This window comes from Octopus bimaculoides, chromosome 4 (genome assembly GCF_001194135.2).
Source record: "Octopus bimaculoides isolate UCB-OBI-ISO-001 chromosome 4, ASM119413v2, whole genome shotgun sequence".
Taxonomy (NCBI): domain Eukaryota; kingdom Metazoa; phylum Mollusca; class Cephalopoda; order Octopoda; family Octopodidae; genus Octopus; species Octopus bimaculoides.
The window spans coordinates 125,464,194-125,464,713 of NC_068984.1; the positions used below are offsets into that span (position 1 = coordinate 125,464,194).

Genomic DNA, 520 nt, shown 5'->3' on the forward strand with positions numbered 1-520 from the left:
ATATATATATCAGAGCGTAGGCTCGGAGTGTAAAAGACTTTTCCACTGGCGTAACAGAATATATTCATATGGCTTTATATAGCTATACACAAACACATAGAGGTACATACTCACACACGCACGCATAAAATTGCATTTGTTGTTGCATATTATCAGTCTGATCCACTCATCTGCATATTTACAGATGAGTGGATCAGACTGATAATAACCGATTTAAAATTGTCAGTGTTCCTCAATTATTTTTTACAGCATGGAAAGCATAACAGAGAAGGACATATTTCTTTCTGACTTAAACAATGGAAAAGCAAAGGAGACACATTTATCAGCTGAAAAAAGTAAACGATCGAAACTATGGCGCACATTTATCAATATCAAGGTAAGTCCGTATCATAAATAGATGCTACTATCTTTCCTTATTGTTCTATTTTTCTGATGAAAGATAAGCGTCACAAACGTCAATGTTCTTTTCCATCTCTTAAGTGTCGTCTTCTTTTTGCACTCATTATTATTATTATATATA

At 33.5% G+C, this 520-nt stretch overlaps 1 protein-coding gene across 1 annotated transcript in view; it reads left to right on the plus strand.

Moving 5' to 3' along the window:
• The first annotated feature begins 250 nt into the window (after window positions 1–250).
• The window catches only part of LOC106871548 (solute carrier organic anion transporter family member 2A1), a 6,174-nt gene continuing 5,904 nt past the window's right edge, over window positions 251–520 (plus strand). Inside the window, exon 1 of the mRNA XM_014918050.1 lies at window positions 251–376. Coding sequence (XP_014773536.1) covers window positions 251–376 — 126 coding nt within the window. The remainder of the gene's footprint in view (window positions 377–520) is intronic.